Source organism: Aegilops tauschii, chromosome 3 (assembly GCF_002575655.3).
Source record: "Aegilops tauschii subsp. strangulata cultivar AL8/78 chromosome 3, Aet v6.0, whole genome shotgun sequence".
NCBI classification, from domain to species: Eukaryota; Viridiplantae; Streptophyta; class Magnoliopsida; order Poales; family Poaceae; genus Aegilops; species Aegilops tauschii.
The window spans coordinates 284,266,131-284,284,692 of record NC_053037.3 but is presented as its reverse complement, the minus strand read 5'-3'; the positions used below and the strand labels follow the sequence as shown (position 1 = coordinate 284,284,692).

Genomic DNA, 18,562 nt, shown 5'->3' with positions numbered 1-18,562 from the left:
TAATACCACGACGTCGAGTGCCCATAACTGTTCCCGCGTAGTTGGTTAGTGTGTATAGGCCAGTGGCCAGACTCAGATCAAATACCAAGATCTCGTTAAGCGTGTTAATTGAAGTATCCGCGAACGCCGACCAGGGCCAGGCCCACCTCTCTCCTAGGTGGTCTCAACCTGCCTGTCGCTCCGCCACAAAGTAACAGTCGGGGGCCGTCGGGAACCCAGGCCCACCTCTAACGGGACGGAGCCACCTGCCCCTTCAGCCCCCATCTCCGAACAGTATCATAAGTAATGTAACAGTATAAAGTATATAGCATATGCCCGTGATCACCTCCCGAAGTGATCACGGCCCAGTAGTATAGCATGGCAGACGGACAAGAGTGTAGGGCCACTGATGGAATATAGCATCCTATACTAAGCATTTAGGATTGCAGGTAAGGGTAACAACTGTAGCAACAATGACAGGCTATGCGGCAGAATAGGATTAACCGAAAGCAGTAACATGCTACACTACTCTAATGCAAGCACTATAGAGAAGGAATAGGCGATATCTGGTGATCAAGGGGGGGGGCTTGCCTGGTTGCTCTGGCAAGAAGGAGGGGTCGTCAACACCGTAGTCGATCGGGGGTCGCCGGTAGTCTCGGGGTCTACCGGAAAGAAGTAACGGAGGGGAACACAATAAATAACAGAGCAATCAAAGCATCACAAAGCGTAACATGGCAATACGCGGTACTAGAGGTGACCTAACGCGGTATTAGGTGATACCGGCGAAGGGGGGAAACATCCGGGAAAGTATCCCCGGTGTTTGACATTTTCGGACAAATGCAACGGAGGGGGATTGTTGCATGTTCGCTATGCTAGGGACGTGTGGTGGACGAACGGACTGCGTATACGGATTTGTCTCGTCGTTCTGAGCAACTTTCACGTACAAAGTATTTTCATCCGAGTTACGGATTATTTTATATTAATTTTCAAAGTTTTAATAGATATTCCAAAATTCTGGAATTATTATTAATTCAAAATTAATAGACAAATGCTATGTGCACATAGTGAAGTGTACACAACATTGTCTACATAGGCTGACATGTGGGGCATGTTGACTGAGTTGACCCAGTCAACATCTAACTAGTCAAAGGGTGAATAGTGCAGTGGGTCCCGCGTGCCATTCTCTTTGCTTTTATTGGATGATTTTAATTTTTTTAGGCAGCAGGGTCCACATGTCATTGGACCAAAGACTAATTAGGTGGGGGTGGGGGTTAAGTTAATGGGGATTAGCCCCCAAATTATTGGACCGGGCCCAGCGATAGTGGCCGGCGGCCACAGCCCGCACGCAGCCACTGGCCGAGGCCAGGGCGCGGCGAGGCCGGCTGGCCGGCGCAGCCGCGAGCGGGGCGCGGGAGGCAAAGCTGACGGGGAGGGGTGGTTGGGGCGTGGTTGCCGGCGCTAGCAGCGGGCGGCGACGTCAGGCGGGTAGCAGCGGGCATAGCGCGCGCGGGCGACGGCCTCCATCGAGCGGCGACGGGGGGAAAGCAGCAGGCAGCAGCGAGCCGGAAGGAGCAATGGCGGCAGCGGCGCACGGGCACGGGGAAGAGGTGGCGCGGCGACCGCGGGGCACAGGGAGCGATGGCCGGAGCGGGCAAACGCTAATGGCGAGCGCGGGAAGCGGAGCGCGGCTAGCAGGGGTCGGGTGCGGCTGCGGGGTAGGGGGAGAGGAGGCCGGAGTCCTCAACAAGCAGTTGTAGCGGCAGCGTCGGGGGCAGTAGGGGACGCGGCAAGGGGCAACAGAGCAGTAGTAGCGGTAGGCTAAGTAGCAGCGGCGGCTTCGGAGCCGCACAACACATCACAGCTCAACACACACGCACATACGCATGCGTACTCGGGAGCTCGGGGACGGCGGCTACGGTGACTAAACAACTTGGAAAGCGGGGGAATCGGTGGAGACGCTCACCGCGGAGCTGGGGGAGCAGACGGCGAGGCCGGGGGTGGTCGGAGCAGCGCGGATCGACGCCGAGAAGCAGTGGTCGGTGATGCGGAAGAAGAGGTCGATGCGCTCGATCCTTGATGACCCGACTCCAATCCGTGGATGTAGGCGATGAAGGTGACGATGGTGTTGCTCCTGGACATGGTGGTGCGATGGGGGACGGACGGTGGCCACGGGATCGACGGCAAGCTTGGCAGCGGTGGTTCGGCCATGTGTGCATGAGACAAAAACGACGCGAGGGAGAGAGGGAGGAGAGGCTAGGGTTCGTCCGCGGGGTCAGGGGCTCGGCCTTGTAGGTCATCGGGGAGCGGTGGATGCACGACGCGTGCACATCGGCGGTTCGAACGGGCGCGCTGCCTCCGCGGTGACAAGGATGAACAGGGGGTTGAGGATGACCTCCTGGTGGGCTGGGCCGGTACTGTAGCCAGCGGGCTCAAGTGCACAGTATGCACTTGGCCCTTTTCCTTATATGTTGCATGTATTATGCTCTAGCTACTGTTTTATATTTAACTGGTCCACCAAATCAATTTTGATATATATGAAACTTGTCACATAAATTATTTAGAATATTTTGGTGTTGCACAAAAAGTTTCAAGGCACTTGGAATAGTTTAAGTAATTTTTTGAAAAAGAAAAGGTCCATTAAATGGTTGTTGTTCCACTGTTTAATTCCTAGGGGCATTTTAACAACTTAAATAATGTTGGTTTCTACATGACAAATAGTTGGTGAATATTTGCAACATCTCGAACATTTTTTTTTAATGTTTGAAAACTTTATTGTTTAACTTTATTTTAAATTCGAATTCGAACAGGATTTGAATCATCGTGAGATTAACAACAGTAACCGAGGTGACGTGGCATCATTAGCATGTAATTACTGTAGCTTAATTATCCGGGCGTCACACCCGGCCCCGGTCACCCGCCGGAGCGGCAGCCCTTGGCTGCCGAGGCGCATGGCGGGCGGGTCCTCTTCCTCCTCCCGCTCCTCCGGTTCACCGGCGCTCGCCAGCGTCAAGCCCGAGCCCGTGGAGACGCCGCTCGGGCGGCGCACCCGCAGCGGCACCCTCGTCATCAACGAGGGCGGCCGGGGGCCCTCTGCTCCCTACTCCTGCCTCGTCAAGCCGAAGACGGAGCCGGGGCTCGTCGGCGTGAAGAAGGAGCACGAGGACATGGCCGACACCGACGAGGCCGCCCTCAAGTGGGCGCGGGAGGACTACGTCCGACTGGAGATGCAGCGCCGCTCCTTCGAGGAGATTGCCGCTTGGCGCCGCGACTGCGACGTGGGCGGCGTCATCGTCCTCGAGGACAGCGACGTGGGCGGCGCCATCGTCCTCGAGAATAGCGACGACGAGGCACCGCCGCCAACCAAACCCGTCCGCCAGGGTGACCCAGGGCAGGGGTGTAGCAAGGACAACGGCGGCGTGAAGGAGGAGGACGACGACGACGGCGGTGACTACAGCGCCTTCGGCAAGCTCTTCGGCGTGTAGGCGGCGCAGCGGGCAGCGCGACGTAGTAGTAGTTGTTTTGTTTTTCAAATTATGTTTTAGATATGTACAAAAATTAATGGAACCTCTAAATTTCGCCCAATTTTGTGTTGTGTTTGGCCGAATTTGGCCGAGCATGGTTTTAAAAAACGGCGTCTGGGGCAACCTTGGGACGGCGGCTGGAAAACCTACCGCCCCCACGCCGAAATTATCGCCGGGGGCGACGGCGCTATTTCAAGCCTCTAGGGGGCCGAACGGCTGGAGATGCTCTAAGTGTCTCAACTTTGTATTAACTTTAGTACAAACTTGTACTATAGTTGAGACATTTATTTTGAGACGGGGGAGTACAAGATACGATACTGTTTGCTTATCACCATCCTAAGATTTGAACAAATGTAAATGAAAAGGTGGAACAAATTGAGGTGCACAATAATCTTGTCATAATCCTTGAAATTTATTAAACTAACTTCCCAAATAAATATATCCGCTTTTTCTGCACCGAAAACCAGTCTGGGTTCGATGAACTTGATTTTATGGTGCTATTTGCAGGGAAGCAGAGAGCCACCGGTTGGTGATCACAATGTACTATCTGACAGAACAAACAAATACATGTCTCAAAGTTCAAAGCCAGGGTAAGCGACAACTTTCTTTCTTAAACCAGATAAAACAAATAAAATGCTAGAATGTATGTGGACTCACATTGATATGGCATTTTTTGTATTAATAGATCCTGTTAATTTACGGTCAGTAGTTCAATCATAGAGAACCCTCCATCCAGCTAACCGTGAATATAATATCTCAGTGAAAGGGACGTGTGAATAATAAAATATAGTCCGTCTCAACCTTGAAAGTTGACAAAATTGGCAGAAATGCCTTGTGGTGCTAGGCCTCCATGGGCTTCATGTTTCAATGCTTAGAAAATTCTGAAAAATAATCCACAGTATCATACGTTGACGGGCGATTTACATCAAAAACAAATTGATGAGTTTGAAACAGTGAACAGTGCAAATCAACGATTTTCACTTGTTGTGTAGCTCGCGAATCAAATGTATTTTCACATGAAATTTTACACACATGTAGTATACATCCATATGTCAATGTGGAAAAAAATCAGTTTGTTTTAGTCATTGATTTTTTTTTTATGTTTCAAAAAGAAAAAACAGCTCCATGGAGCCGAGTGCCAAAACACTGCACTCAGACAAAATGTGGACGCATCTCCTGACATCCAAATCATCCACCGGCCAGAATTAAGCTTTGCCAAAACAGACGACGAAGAAGTTTGAACCTCCATAAAAAACAAGTCTTAATACAAGATTAGAATCTACTGAAGGAACCCTCTAAGAAACGGAATCTAGTGAATAGGCACAGTTTCATTTCACCTCCTGTTGCCAGAATCCACAACAAAGTAAGCTGGCTTCTTGGAGCGTAGCAAAAGAAAAGAACACCCTATCCTCTTGTTTTTCCAGCAAAATTATGAAATCTCCAACTTACTTTCCTTTACGATTTCGAGACCGAAATCACTTTCTCTATCTGTATTTACCATTTTAAAGGAATATAAAATCCATTAGCTAAATCCAGACTAAATAAAAATCTGAACACTGGCAGTATCTGGTCAGTACAACAGGGCAGATTTTCCCCATTATGCATCCATTTCATAGAGTCAAAACATCCAAAGCAACCTGCTATCCCCTAAGAAAAACAAGTAATTTTGCTGATGCATGGTACCACATGTTGCGACACATGTTTAGTTTTTAATTATAATAGATAAAAATATATTGCGACTTCCTCTAAGTAATTAGTTGCCATGATTTCTCAAGCCAGATGCAACAAAAGAAGTTGCGAACTCCACAAGTCTTCTTCAGAACTGTCCTACCTAACACGTCTTACATTTACTGCCTCGGAAAACTCTGCCCTTTCCATGTTTCACTATGCTTTTACAGAAAAGCATGTACAGCAACACCGCAAAAGATTAAAAATCTTCAGTTCAGCTTTCCAGAACTAGGCACTTGTTTCCAGCAAGAACATAATGCCAATCGCACAACCACCAAATTTGAGCAACTTGCACAGATGAAGCTGTCAAGAAATGTAACTATTAACTTACTTCCGTTCCTCTTAGCCATCCCAAGATCCAATATTAACATCACTGCAAGCCCGGTTGTCATCCTCAATCCCAGTTGCAGTTCTAGTGAGTGACCTCGCTGAATTGAATAGCCTGGCTAAAATAGACGTGAAGTCAAGCTCAGACATTGCACATAGATATAATAGATAAATTTAAACTATATGCAGACATACACCGCATACCATAATCTGAAACTCAACAAAGTTTTGCTTGTAGCCTGGAAACATGAGGATGATAACTTGTAACCTGACAGACCCTTGTGAATTTGGTATCGTCGATCATCAAAAAACTATCTCCAGAACATTATATGATGAATCTGGACAACTTCGATTTGATTAAATTTTGTGTTAATCAATGAGCTTATTTGTTATCCTTGAAGCTGCTTGCTGCTTTGAAAGGATTTCTGCTATCAGTTGTTTTTGGCCAAAGAGTTGTGCATTTTTCAAAAGCAAGTTCCTTGATGATGAGTCCACAGAATAGCCTTGACCAGTCATCCAGTCCAAGAGGCATAACAATAGTTGCTTCTTATCGGGCTTCTGGATGTATCGCTGAATTGCTCTACCAAAGGTTTCCTGCATGTGGAACGATCACATTCACCATTGGAAGATATATGTCAGATTTAAGAATATCAAGTGTATGTAGATACAAAGTTGCAACATTGAAATTTTAGTTAACTTCTATCATCTGATTTTGGAGCATCCCCCTTGTCCTAGCCAGGTCTAAGATTTTACCAGTTTTCAGTTTCCAGCCATCCAGGGTTCAACTCCAAACTATACTTAGAAAGTACCAAGTACAAAACAGTCACCTGGCTTATACGCCATCCTGAATGGTTTAGGGATTTCATAACATCGTTAATCAAATTTATGTTGCCAGAGATCATGAATTGTGTAGCAAATTTCTCCAAAGAGCGTGGAGATATCGACTCTCCATTGTCCTGTTAACTCAGCATTTTTTTGTTAGTGAATACACGCAAAATAAACAATAGAGATACAGGTAGTAAATGCCAAAAGCATAATACCTTAATAACTATATAGGCATCCTTCAGAAGTCCTGCTGGAACTAAGATGCCTAAAACCTTCTCATGAAGAGATTTACAAACTGTTCTCTTACTATATCTCATCATATTATACACAGAAAACGCTTCAGAAGGAAAACCTGCTTCTCCTAGCTGCACCATTATCTCAGAACAAAGCTCCTGGACAAGGTTTATAGAAATTTTAGTTACTAACAGAATCGCAACAAATATGTGATGCCCCACACTCTGTTCTGCAAGCATGTCATAATTCCAATAAACCGAATTTACCAAGAATTTAACAATTGGCTTTATCCAGAATGTAGCTTAGTAAAGATATACTCCCTCTGTACATAAATATAAGACGTTTTAGAGACTTGTTCCAAGATACAAGAACCAAAATACCTCGTTCAGTTGATGGCCTTTCGTATGCATATCTACAATCGTCTTGTATGCTAGGTGATAGACCTTTGCCTTGCAGAAGTACCTTATTAAGGTATTAAATGTGATATCATCAGGTGATATATTCAACTCATCCATTTTCTTCAGCATTCTCATTACACTTTCCGTATCATATGTATTGCAGTAAGCACGAAGTGATGTGTTAAGCATAACAAGATCATATGTGGCATTCTGATCCTCAAATTCTTTTGCAAGCTTTTTTGCTTCTTCACGATAACCACCTCGATGCAATGCTGAAATCATGATACTAAATGCATAGCCATCTGCAGAAACCAGAGGATAAGGTCATCAGACAAGATCAAGAAGACTCAAATAGTAATAGCACCCCACTAAGAGATACAGAGAGTCAGAGTCATGCAATCAAATGAATAAGTTATAAGAGGCAGACAAAAGAAAATCAAATGCTTAAAACTGACCAACACAGTTTACTAATCAGGATCCAGGAACTGCATCGTTGCATTTAGAACGAGAAACTGATAGAGGTACTTCAGTGGGATTTCTGGTTAGATATCGTACCAGACTTGACACCTTTTCCTTTCATTTCATTAAACACCATTGTTGCTTCCCATATCTTTCCTCCTTTGGCAAGTGCATCAATCAATATGCAATATGCCATCTGTACACAGCATGCAATAAAGCATAATTACGGTCAATTTATAGGACCATACAAACTTAGATATGAGCAGTGTTGTGTGTGAGACCACATGTTTTACCTCATCCTGTGCAAAGCCTGAGGCTTCCAATTCAGTTAGCAACTCCTTAGCCTTCTCAAACAGACCACCTTTAGAATATACCTTCAACAAAGTGATCAGTATAACCTGCAAAGGAAATTTAATGAGAAGTTAGATTGACATCCGTAGCAGCACCATTTTCTTGAACATCCAAAGATAATTTCGAAATGTATAGAAGTTCAATTGCATGAGTACAGCATTCAACAGAGAATTAGATAGTAGGTACTCCCTCCAGTTCACAAAAATCTGTTATTTTGGACATAATTTAACGTGTTTGGAACATAGGAATATAAAATCAGGAATGCTACTACAATGACAATACTGTAGCAGATAAGTGATGCTATCATTACAGGAACACAGGCTGCACATGCCTATTTCTTGGACCAAGCCCACGGCAAACAAGTTATATCACATGGTATCATTATCTCTCTTTGCCTCCGGCTTCCGTGCAAAAATGATGTTGGACCCGATGTTTTAGTTCCCGTAAAATCAGAGGAATCCAATAGGGTTCCTCTGGTCTGCTACAGTGTTCATCTGGGTAAATTCCTTTGAAGTAAATACCACTAGATCAACTCCTATGGATTGGCTGTTTCTACACTTTTCCTATGTTCCTCTGGAAAAACTCCATTGCGAACGGGGCCTTGAGTCAAACTTCAAATATTTGACTAACAATATCCTTTTAAGCATTGACATTGGATACTTGGAATGACATGTGTGGTCTTGCCTCAGTACTTCCGTAGTATCATAATCCATTGGGTTTTATGAATATAAATTAGTGGTCACAGTTACATTTTGCAGACTGTGTCGACGTACAAAATAACAGCATTTTGTGGATGGGATTGGTCGTAGAGAGGCTATATTATAGAAGATACATGAGCACTAGTGCCCTCACTTTTAACCGAAGCCATCAAACTAGAAACCCTATTCAACAGATCATATGGAAAGCAGCAACAGAACATTTCAGCACCTAGACAGAGTATGCCCAAGTAATTCAAGAATAGGCATCGCAAATGTAGTGTCAGTTATGTATTTGTTATCACGCCGATGGAGAAACACTATTCACTGATATGCTACATGATGGAAGTTGTAAGTTATAATATAGTTGCACAAGATACCTTAACAAAGAAACATAAATGATGCAGTTGAAAACCCAAGTTGCATAGAAGTTTAAAGCACCATGAACATGACCTCTGAAAGCTACACCCCCAAGTGTCACCTAGAATTTCTCAATATCAACGCAAACCAATCGTCCAACTTGTCATAGGGATGCGTCATGTCTATTGAAAAACAGACTCAACACGGCAAGCTTAGAAATGAGACTGACAGGACCACAGACTTCAGCAGATCAGAAAGCATAGATCATAAAACGATTTAATAAGGGACAAGCAAAGAAAATAGACCTTATTTGGTGTTAAACCAGAAGACCTCAAATCTTTCATCAACAGCTCAGCTTTTTCATAATAAGAATTTACTGAATACGCATTCAACAGGGAACTGTAGTGAAACAGATTAGGACTATGGCCTTCATCCTTCAATTTCTTGAAGTATGCCTCAGCTTCCTCGCAGTAGTTATGAGATGCACATATTGCCAAGAGGGTACCATATATTACACTATCCATCTGAAGACCGCGTGAGTTGAGCTCATTGATCAACTCCATTGCCTTAGCGTAGCCGTGCTTCAACTTCATGCACCCTGACAGCAGCTGGAGGGTGGATAGGAAAAAAGAATGCAAAAGCTATTCATCCAAGCGAAAAGAGGTTGTGTGAAGCCTAAAACAAATGCTAGTATGGAAAGATGGGGGTTCAATGTCCCATACAGTACTGTAGGTGAAGAGATCAGGTGATAGACCTCCTCGTATCATCTCATCATAAAGCTTGAAGGTGCTGTCGGACCTCCCGTTCTTCACCAAGCACCCGAGAAGAGAATTACAAATAGAAACAGTGACTCTGGTCGACTGGTCCTGAATGGAACCGTACACTTGCAGAGCTTTCGCAGCATTACGGCTCAACCCCAGGTACTTGAAATAGCTGCTGTAAGACGCAATGTTGAGCATGTCATGCTCCTGCATCCACCCGAAGACCTGAAACAAAGTTGAGAATGACTCGTGTCTACTGACACTGGCATAATTCACGGTCGCCGATAACTACCTTAGAAAGCACATCCCATCGCCTGATTTCTCCATAGTGGCGCAAGATTATGTTGCAGTCCTGTGTCTGCAACACATCCTCGAGCCTGTAGCAGAGTTCGCAGGGTTTAGATTCAACTCTGGTTAGCAGTACGCAAGTGGGATAATCCAAAGGCTACAGCAGCTGAGCTTACTGTGGGCTGTGAGGAATCACTACAAGGACAGGAAACGAATGCTGCCGGTATGTGTACCTGGTTAGGGCGGCGACGGGGTCGGGGGCGGCCTTGACCTCAGCGACGGCGTTGCGCCGGGGGGACGGCCGCTGGGCTTTGGGGACTTTACGTGCTTCCAGTGCCTGATTGGCGGCGCGGACGAAAGGGAGGCTCCTCGTGCGGGAGCAGGACGCCGCAGCCGCTGGCGGGGAGAGGAAGCGGGAGGTGGCGAGCGGCAAGGACGCGGCTTCCATCTCGCCTGAGTCCGAGCGAGCCGAGCAGAGTGTCGTCTCGTTCGCCGGAGAACGGGAGGGTGGGGATGTGTTCGTCCACAACAATATCGTCTAAATTTCTCCATGGGCTCCATTCCTGGCGTGAACACTTTCGGCCCAGGAGTTTCAGTGGAATACAACTCTGAACGATGCCATCTCCGCAGCCCTGGCTACTACACCTTAAAAAAAAAACTACACCTTAAAAAAAAACGCTATCTCAGAAATCGACTTATTGATCACTGCCCGCTGCTTCTACCGGCAGCAGCAGCCCCTGGCCAACCGCCACGATTCCGTTTTGAATCCTTCTGGCCAAGGTTTCCATGTTTTGACGAGACTGTAGATAGAGTCTCGCAACGACCCACCCCACAACATGTGCTTTCACTCGTTTGAACATCAAAGCACACGGGTCGCTAGAGATTTAAGAATCTGGAGCAGATCATTGTTCAGTGATGCAAAACTGCAACTGCAGCTTGCCACGATGATTGTTCTCCGTCTGGATATCGTGCAAGAACACCGGACCCTCTCCGAGAGAGAATTCCACCTACGGAAGCTTCTGAAACTTCGTATCCTAGGTCTAGCGGCGGTAGAAAGAGCACGGAAGCACTACGTGTCTAGAATAACTTGGCTGCGAGCGGGCGACGCCCACACGGCCTTCTTCCAGGCCAAGATCAACTCCAGACGAAGGAAAAACTTCATCCACTCGCTACAAGGACCGGCTGGAGTTGCCATGGCGCATGCTGACAAAGAGGAGATAATCCACAACCATTTCCACCGATCCTTAGGATCTGTACATGGCCGGGCCACCACAGTAGATTGGAACTCCATCGACATGCCCAGGGTGCAAGGAGGCGGGCTCGACAACCCTTTCACCGAGGATGAAGTGTGGCAAGCAATCAAGCAATCGCCAGCGGAAAAATCTCCAGGACCGGATGGCTTCTCCGGCGTCTTCTTTAGGTCCTGCTGGCAAACACTTAAAGACGACATCATGGCAGCCTTCCATCAGTTCTACATCTCGTCGGGGGCTTGTTTTCAGATGCTCAACACGGCTATTGTAGTCCTGCTTCCAAAGAAAAATGGCGTAGCTGCAATCACAGACTATATGCACATCAATCTTATACACTCCATAGCAAAATTGTTCTCCAAAGTGCTCTCCCTTCGGCTAGCAACAGTGATCCAAACATTGATATCCCTGGCGTAGACGGCGTTCCTACGAACCAAATGCATCCACGACGGCTTCCTCTATGTGCAAAACTGCGTCAAATCCCTTCATGCAAAGAAAACTCCAGCGCTGCTTCTAAAGCTAGATATCTCAAAGGCATTCGACAATGTTTCATGGGAATACCTACTAGAGCTGCTTCAACAATTAGGTTTCAGCGCGCGATGGCGAGACTGGATTGCACTCCTCCTCTCCACCTCATCGTCGACCTTCCTTCTCAACGGCATTTTGGGGCCAAAGATAGACCACCGCAAGGGGCTACGACAAGGCAACCCTCTCTCGCCGTTCCTATTTATCCTGGCAATTGACCCACTTCATAGAGCGCTAAAGGCGGCGGCAGAGCAAGACCTGATCGCGTCGTTGCCGGGCTGTGAGATCAAACTTAGAGTCAGCCTCTACGCGGACGACGCGGTCATCTTTGCAAACCCGGTGCGGCATGAAATAGACACCATCATGGAAATCCTCAGAGAGTTCGAAAACACCACGGGCCTACATGTCAACCCGGCAAAGTCAACGGCAACACCGATCAGATGTGAAAACATTGATCCCTCTGAGGTCCTTTGTAGTTTCGGTGGATCCATCGCCCCTTTCCCCATCAAGTATTTAGGCCTACCAGTGACGACAACACGGCTTAGGATAGTGCATCTACAGTTTCTAGTAGATAGGATCAAGGCTAGACTAGCTGGATGGAAAGGCCGGCTACTCCCAATAGACAGCAGAAGAGTGCTGGTCAGAAGCATGCTTAGTGCAATGCCCACTTTTGCGCTCTCAGTTTTGCAGGTGCCGAAGAAACTGCTCAAGGAGATTGACAAATGTAGAAGAAGATTCCTTTGGAAGCAAGATGAAAAGATAACCGGTGGCAGCTGCCAGGTTAATTGGCCTATGGTGTGTGCACCAACGGAGAGGGGGGCTCGAAATTCTCGACCTGCAGAGCTTCAGCCGAGCCCTCAGGCTCCGATGGCTATGGATTGAATGGAAGGACCCGGACAGGCCATGGGTAGGCACACCACCGCCATGTGATGAAGACGACAGAGCCCTCTTCGCCGCAGCAACAACTGTGACAGTCGGCGATGGCAAGACGGCGGATTTTCTGGAAATATGCCTGGTTGGGACCGGGAATCCTTGCTCAGGGCTATCCAAGACTGCTCAAGCACTCCCGGCCGAAAAATAGGACAATTTATGAAGCGATGTGCAATACCACTTGGATTAGTGATCTCGCGCATGGTGATGTCAATCAGCTGCCGGAGTTCCTGCATATGCACCGAAGAATTCGAGAGGCCAACATCACACTCAATGGAAATGAGTGAGACCAAATCTGCTGGAACCTGGATGTTGGGGAACGTAGTAATTTCAAAAAAATTCCTACGCACACGCAAGATCTATCATGGTGATTCATAGCAACGAGAGGGGAGAGTGTTGTCCACGTACCCTCGTAGACCGAAAGCGGAAGCGTTATGACAATGCGGTTGATGTAGTCGTACGTCTTCACGATCCGACCGATCCTCGTACCGAAAGTACGACACCTCCGCGATCTGCACACGTTCAGCTCGGTGATGTCCCACAAACTCTTGATCCAGCTGAGTGTCGAGGGAGAGCTTCGTCAGCATGACGGCATGATGAGGTGATGACGAAGCTACCGGCACAGGGCTTCGCCTAAGCACTGCAACGATATGACTGAGGTGGATTATGGTGGAGGGGGGCACCGCACACGGCTAAGACAATGTCTGTTGTTGTGTTCTAGGGTACCCCCTGCCCCCGTATATAAAGGAGCAAGGGGGAGGCCGGCCGGCCCTTGGGCGCGCCAAGGAGGGGAGGAGTCCTCCTCCTAGTAGGAGTAGGACTCCCCTTTCCTAGTCCTACTAGGAGGGGGGAAGGGGAAAGGAAGGAGAGGGAGAGAGGGAGGGAAAGAGGGGGCGCCGCCCCCCTCCTTGTCCAATTCGGACTCCTCAAGGGGGGGCGGCCAGCCCTAAGGCCCCTCCTCTCTCTCTCTCACAAGGCCCATGTTGGCCCATTAGTTCCCCCGGGGGTTCCGATAACCCCTCGGCACTTCGATAATTATCTGGTGACCCCCGAAAGTCATCTGGTGTCCGAATATAGTCATCCAATATATCAATCTTTATGTCTCGACCATTTCGAGACTCCTCGTTATGTCTGTGATCACACCCGGGACTCCGAACTACCTTCGGTACATCAAAACACATAAACTCATAATACCAATCGTCACTGAACGTTAAGCGTGCGGACCCTACGGGTTCGAGAACTATGTAGACATGACCGAGACACGTCTCCGGTCAATAACCAATAGCGGAACCTGGATGTTCATATTGGATCCCACATATTCTACGAAGATCTTTATCGGTCAAATCGCATAACAACATACGTTGTTCCCTTTGTCATCGGTATGTTACTTGCCCGAGATTCGATCGTCGGTATCTCAATACCTAGTTCAATCTCGTTACTGGCAAGTCTCTTTACTCTTTCCGTAATGCATCATCCCGCAACTAACTCATTAGTCACATTGCCTGCAAGGCTTATAGTGATGTGCATTACCGAGAGGGCCCAAAGATACCTCTCCGATAATCGGAGTGACAAATCCTAATCTCGATCTATGGCAACTCAACAAGTACCATCAGAGACACCTATAGAGCACCTTTATAATCACCCAGTTACGTTGTGACGTTTGGTAGCACACAAAGTGTTCCTCCGGTAATCGGGAGTTGCATAATCTCATAGTCATAGGAACATGTATAAGTCATGAAGAAAGCAATAGCAATATACTAAATGATCAAGTGCTAAGCTAATGGAATGGGTCAAGTTAATCACATCATTCTCTAATGATGTGATCCCGTTAATCAAATGACAACTCATGTCTATGGCTAGGAAACTTAACCATCTTTGATTCAATGAGGTAGTCAAGTAGAGGCATACTAGTGACACTCTGTGTGTCTATGTATTCACACATGTACTAAGTTTCCGGTTAATACAATTCTAGCATGAATAATAAACATTTATCATGATATAAGGAAATATAAATAACAACTTTATTATTGCCTCTAGGGCATATTTCCTTCAGTCTCCCGCTTGCACTAGAGTCAATAATCTAGATTACACAGCAATGATTCAAACACCCATGGAGTCTTGGTGCTGATCATGTTTTGCTCGTGAGAGAGGCTTAGTCAACGGGTCTGCAACATTCAGATCCGTATGTATCTTGCAAATCTCTATGTCTCCCTCTTTGACTTGATCGCGGATGGAATTGAAGCGTCTCTTGATGTGCTTGGTTCTCTTGTGAAATCTGGATTCCTTTGCCAAGGCAATTGCACCAGTATTGTCACAAAAGATTTTCATTGGACCCGATGCACTAGGTATGACACCTAGATCGGATATGAACTCCTTTATCCAGACTCCTTCATTTGCTGCTTCTGAAGCAGCTATGTACTCCGCTTCACACGTAGATCCCGCCATGACGCTTTGTTTAGAACTGCACCAACTTACAGCTCCACCATTCAATATAAATACGTATCCGGTCTGTGACTTAGAGTCATCCGGATCAGTGTCAAAGCTTGCATCGACGTAACCATTTACGACGAGCTCTTTGTCACCTCCATAAACGAGAAACATATCCTTAGTCCTTTTCAGGTATTTCAGGATGTTCTTGACTGCTGTCCAGTGATCCACTCCTGGATTACTTTGGTACCTCCCTGCTAAACTAATAGCAAGGCACACATCAGGTCTGGTACACAGCATTGCATACATGATAGAACCTATGGCCGAAGCATAGGGAATGACTTTCATTTTCTCTCTATCTTCTGCAATGGTCGGGCATTGAGTCTGACTCAACTTCACACCTTGTAACACAGGCAAGAACCCTTTCTTTGCTTGATCCATTTTGAACTTCTTCAAAACTTTGTCAAGGTATGTGCTCTGTGAAAGTCCAATTAAGCGTCTTGATCTATCTCTATAGATCTTAATGCCCAATATATAAGCAACTTCACCGAGGTCTTTCGTTGAAAAACTCTTATTCAAGCATCCTTTTATGCTATCCAGAAATTCTATATCATTTCCAATGAACAATATGTCATCCACATATAATATTAGAAATGCTATAGAGCTCCCACTCACTTTCTTGTAAATACAGGCTTCTCCAAAAGTCTGTATAAAACCATATGCTTTGATCACACTATCAAAACGTTTATTCCAACTCCGAGATGCTTGCACCAGTCCATAAATGGATTGCTGGAGTTTGCACACTTTGTTAGCATCCTTTGGATTGATAAAACCTTCAGGTTGCATCATATATAACTCTTCTTCCAAAAATCCATTCAGGAATGCAGTCTTTACATCCATTTGCCAAATTTCATAATCATAAAATGCAGCAATTGCTAATATGATTCGGACGGACTTAAGCATCAGTACGGGTGAGAAAGTCTCATCGTAGTCAACTCCTTGAACTTGTCGAAAACCTATCGCAACAAGTCGAGCTTTGTAGACAGTAACATTACCGTCAGCGTCAGTCTTCTTCTTGAAGATCCATTTATTCTCGATGGCTTGCCGATCATCGGGCAAGTCAACCAAAGTCCACACTTTGTTCTCATACATGGATCCCATCTCAGATTTCATGGCCTCAAGCCATTTTGCGGAATCTGGGCTCATCATCACTTCCTCATAGTTCGTAGGTTCGTCATGGTCAAGTAACATGACCTCCAGAACTGGATTACCGTACCACTCTGGTGCGGATCTTACTCTGGTTGACCTACGAGGTTCGGTAGTAACTTGATCTGAAGTTACATGATCATCATCATTAGCTTCCTCACTAATTGGTGTAGGAGTCACAGGAACAGATTTCTGTCATGAACTACTTTCCAATAAGGGAGCAGGTACAGTTACCTCATCAAGTTCTACTTTCCTCCCACTCACTTCTTTCGAGAGAAACTCCTTCTCTAGAAAGGATCCATTCTGTGATAGAAGGTGTACCCAACATTCTCCTTTGGGTATCATATGAAGACACATTTCTCCGATTTGGGTTTGAGCTTATCAGGTTGAAGCTTTTTCACATAAGCATCACAGCCCCAAACTTTAAGAAACGACAACTTTGTTTCTTGCCAAACCACAGTTCATAAGAGACATAACCCCAAAACGATAGCGGTAAATCAGTAAGAGACATCATAGATCGCACCATATCTAATAAAGTGCGGTTAGGACGTTCGGACACACCATTACTGTGGTGTTCCGGGTGGCGTGAGTTGCGAAACTATTCCGCATTGTTTCAAATGAAGACCAAACTCGTAACTCAAATATTCTCCTCCACGATCAGATCGTAGAAACTTTATTTTCTTGTTACGATGATTTTCCACTTCACTCTGAAATTCTTTGAACCTTTCAAATGTTTCAGACTTATGATTCATCAAGTAGATATACCCATATCTTCTCAAATCATCTGTGAAGGTGAGAAAATAACGATACCCGCCGCGAGCCTCCATATTCATCGGATCACATACATCAGCATGTATGATTTCCAACAAATCTATTGCTTGCTCCATTGTTCCGGAGAACGGCGTTTTAGTCATCTTGCCCATGAGGCATGGTTCGCAAGTACCAAGTGATTCATAATCAAGTGATTCCAAAAGTCCATCAGAATGGAGTTTCTTCACGTGCTTTACACCAATATGACCTAAACGGCAGTGCCACAAATAAGTTGCACTATCATTATCAACTCTGCATCTTTTGGCTTCAATATTATGAATATGTGTGTCACTACTATCGAGATTCAATAAAAATAGTCCACTCTTCAAGGGTGCATGACCATAAAAGATATTACTCATATAAATAGAACAACCATTATTCTCTGATTTAAATGAATAACCGTCTCGCGTCAAACAAGATCCAGATATAATGTTCATGCTTAACGCTGGCACCAAATAATAATTATTCAGGTCTAAAACTAATCCCGAAGGTAGATGTAGAGGTAGCGTGCCGACTGCGATCACATCGACTTTGGAACCATTTCCCACGCGCATCGTCACCTCGTCCTTTGCCAATCTTCGCTTAATCCGTAGTCCCTGTTTTGAGTTGCAAATATTAGCAACAGAACAAGTATCAAATACCCAGGCACTACTGTGAGCATTAGTAAGGTACACATCAATAACATGTATATCACATATACCTTTGTTCACCTTGCCATCCTTCGTATCCGCAAATACTTGGGGTTGTTCCGCTTCCAGTGACCAGTCCCTTTTCAGTAGAAGCACTCAGTCTCAGGCTTAGGTCGAGACTTGGGCTTCTTCACTTGAGCAGCAACTTGCTTGCCGTTCTTCTTGAAGTTCCCCTTCTTCCCTTTACCCTTTTTCTTGAAACTGGTGGTCTTGTTGACCATCAACACTTGATGCTCTTTCTTGATTTCTACCTCCGCAGCCTTTAGCATTGCGAAGAGCTCGGGAATTGTCTTATCCATCCCTTGCATGTTATAGTTCATCACGAAGCTCTTGTAGCTTGGTGGCAGTGATTGAAGAATTCTGTCAATGACACTATCATCAGGAAGATTAACTCCCAGTTGAATCAAGTGATTATTATACCCTGACATTTTGAGTATATGTTCACTGACATAACTATTCTCCTCCATCTTGCAGCTATAGAACTTATTGGAGACTTCATATCTCTCAATCCGGGCATTTGCTTGAAATATTAACTTCAACTCCTGGAACATCTCATATGCTCCATGACGTTCAAAACATCGTTGAAGTCCCGGTTCTAAGCCATAAAGCATGGCACACTGAACTATCAAGTAGTCATCAGCTTTGCTTTGCCAGATGTTCATAACATCTGGTGTTGCTCCTACAGCAGGTTTGGCACCTAGTGGTGCTTCCAGGACGTAATTCTTCTATGCAGCAATGAGGATAATCCTCAAGTTACAGACCCATTCCGTGTAGTTGCTACCATCATATTTCAACTTAGCTT

The 18,562-nt window shown here is 45.8% G+C and overlaps 1 protein-coding gene and 1 long non-coding RNA gene across 3 annotated transcripts; both read right to left on the bottom strand.

The window, feature by feature from the left end:
• Positions 1-3,728: 3,728 nt before the first annotated feature.
• LOC141042380 (uncharacterized) lies at positions 3,729-4,381 on the bottom strand. The gene is made up of 2 exons (XR_012204906.1): positions 4,158-4,381; positions 3,729-4,047 (listed from the first exon to the last, which is right to left on the bottom strand). It is a non-coding gene; the product is annotated as an uncharacterized lncRNA (long non-coding RNA).
• A 767-nt stretch (positions 4,382-5,148) lies between these two features.
• On the bottom strand, positions 5,149-10,593 carry LOC109757362 (pentatricopeptide repeat-containing protein At1g10910, chloroplastic). Of its 2 annotated transcripts, none has more exons than XM_020316181.4 (11): positions 10,160-10,593; positions 9,931-10,015; positions 9,600-9,863; positions 9,183-9,485; positions 7,765-7,869; positions 7,568-7,667; positions 6,995-7,314; positions 6,596-6,772; positions 6,383-6,511; positions 5,760-6,149; positions 5,149-5,674 (listed from the first exon to the last, which is right to left on the bottom strand). In XM_020316181.4, exons 1-10 carry the CDS (start codon positions 10,372-10,374, stop codon positions 5,925-5,927), a joined length of 1,923 nt encoding a protein of 640 aa, XP_020171770.1. In that variant the 5' UTR covers positions 10,375-10,593; the 3' UTR covers positions 5,149-5,674; positions 5,760-5,924. The 2 variants fall into 2 exon arrangements, with proteins under 2 accessions (XP_020171770.1, XP_040259827.1); XM_040403893.3 differs by having other exon boundaries at positions 5,149-5,670.
• Between the last annotated feature and the right edge of the window lie 7,969 nt (positions 10,594-18,562).